General features: G+C 67.7%; 1 protein-coding gene across 1 annotated transcript in view; it reads right to left on the reverse strand.

Moving 5' to 3' along the window:
• UST (uronyl-2-sulfotransferase) overlaps positions 1-217 on the reverse strand; it is a gene marked incomplete at its 5' end in the record, with an annotated part of 252913 nt that extends 252696 nt beyond the window's left edge. The window contains one exon of the mRNA XM_006756898.2: positions 31-217. Within this exon, the coding sequence (XP_006756961.2) occupies positions 31-217 (187 nt within the window). The remainder of the gene's footprint in view (positions 1-30) is intronic.
• Positions 218-223: the final 6 nt, after the last annotated feature.

The raw sequence follows: 223 nt of genomic DNA on the forward strand, positions 1-223 counted from the left end.
GCCATCCTCCTGCCTGCCTCGGTTCCTTACCCAAATACTGCCGCAGGTCGAGCAGGAAGCGAGGGGGTCCCCCGCTGAGCTGGTAGAAGAGGGAGCCCAGGCAGAAGACCAGCAGGGTGGCCATGCAGAAACCGTAGTCCCGGAGGGAGAGGCGCAGGAAAGGCAGTTGGGAGACCCAGCGCTTCCAGCTGCCCAGGCCGGGAGGGGCGCCCCCCAGAGGGGC

This window comes from Myotis davidii, unplaced genomic scaffold (genome assembly GCF_000327345.1).
Source record: "Myotis davidii unplaced genomic scaffold, ASM32734v1 scaffold1534, whole genome shotgun sequence".
NCBI classification, from domain to species: Eukaryota; Metazoa; Chordata; class Mammalia; order Chiroptera; family Vespertilionidae; genus Myotis; species Myotis davidii.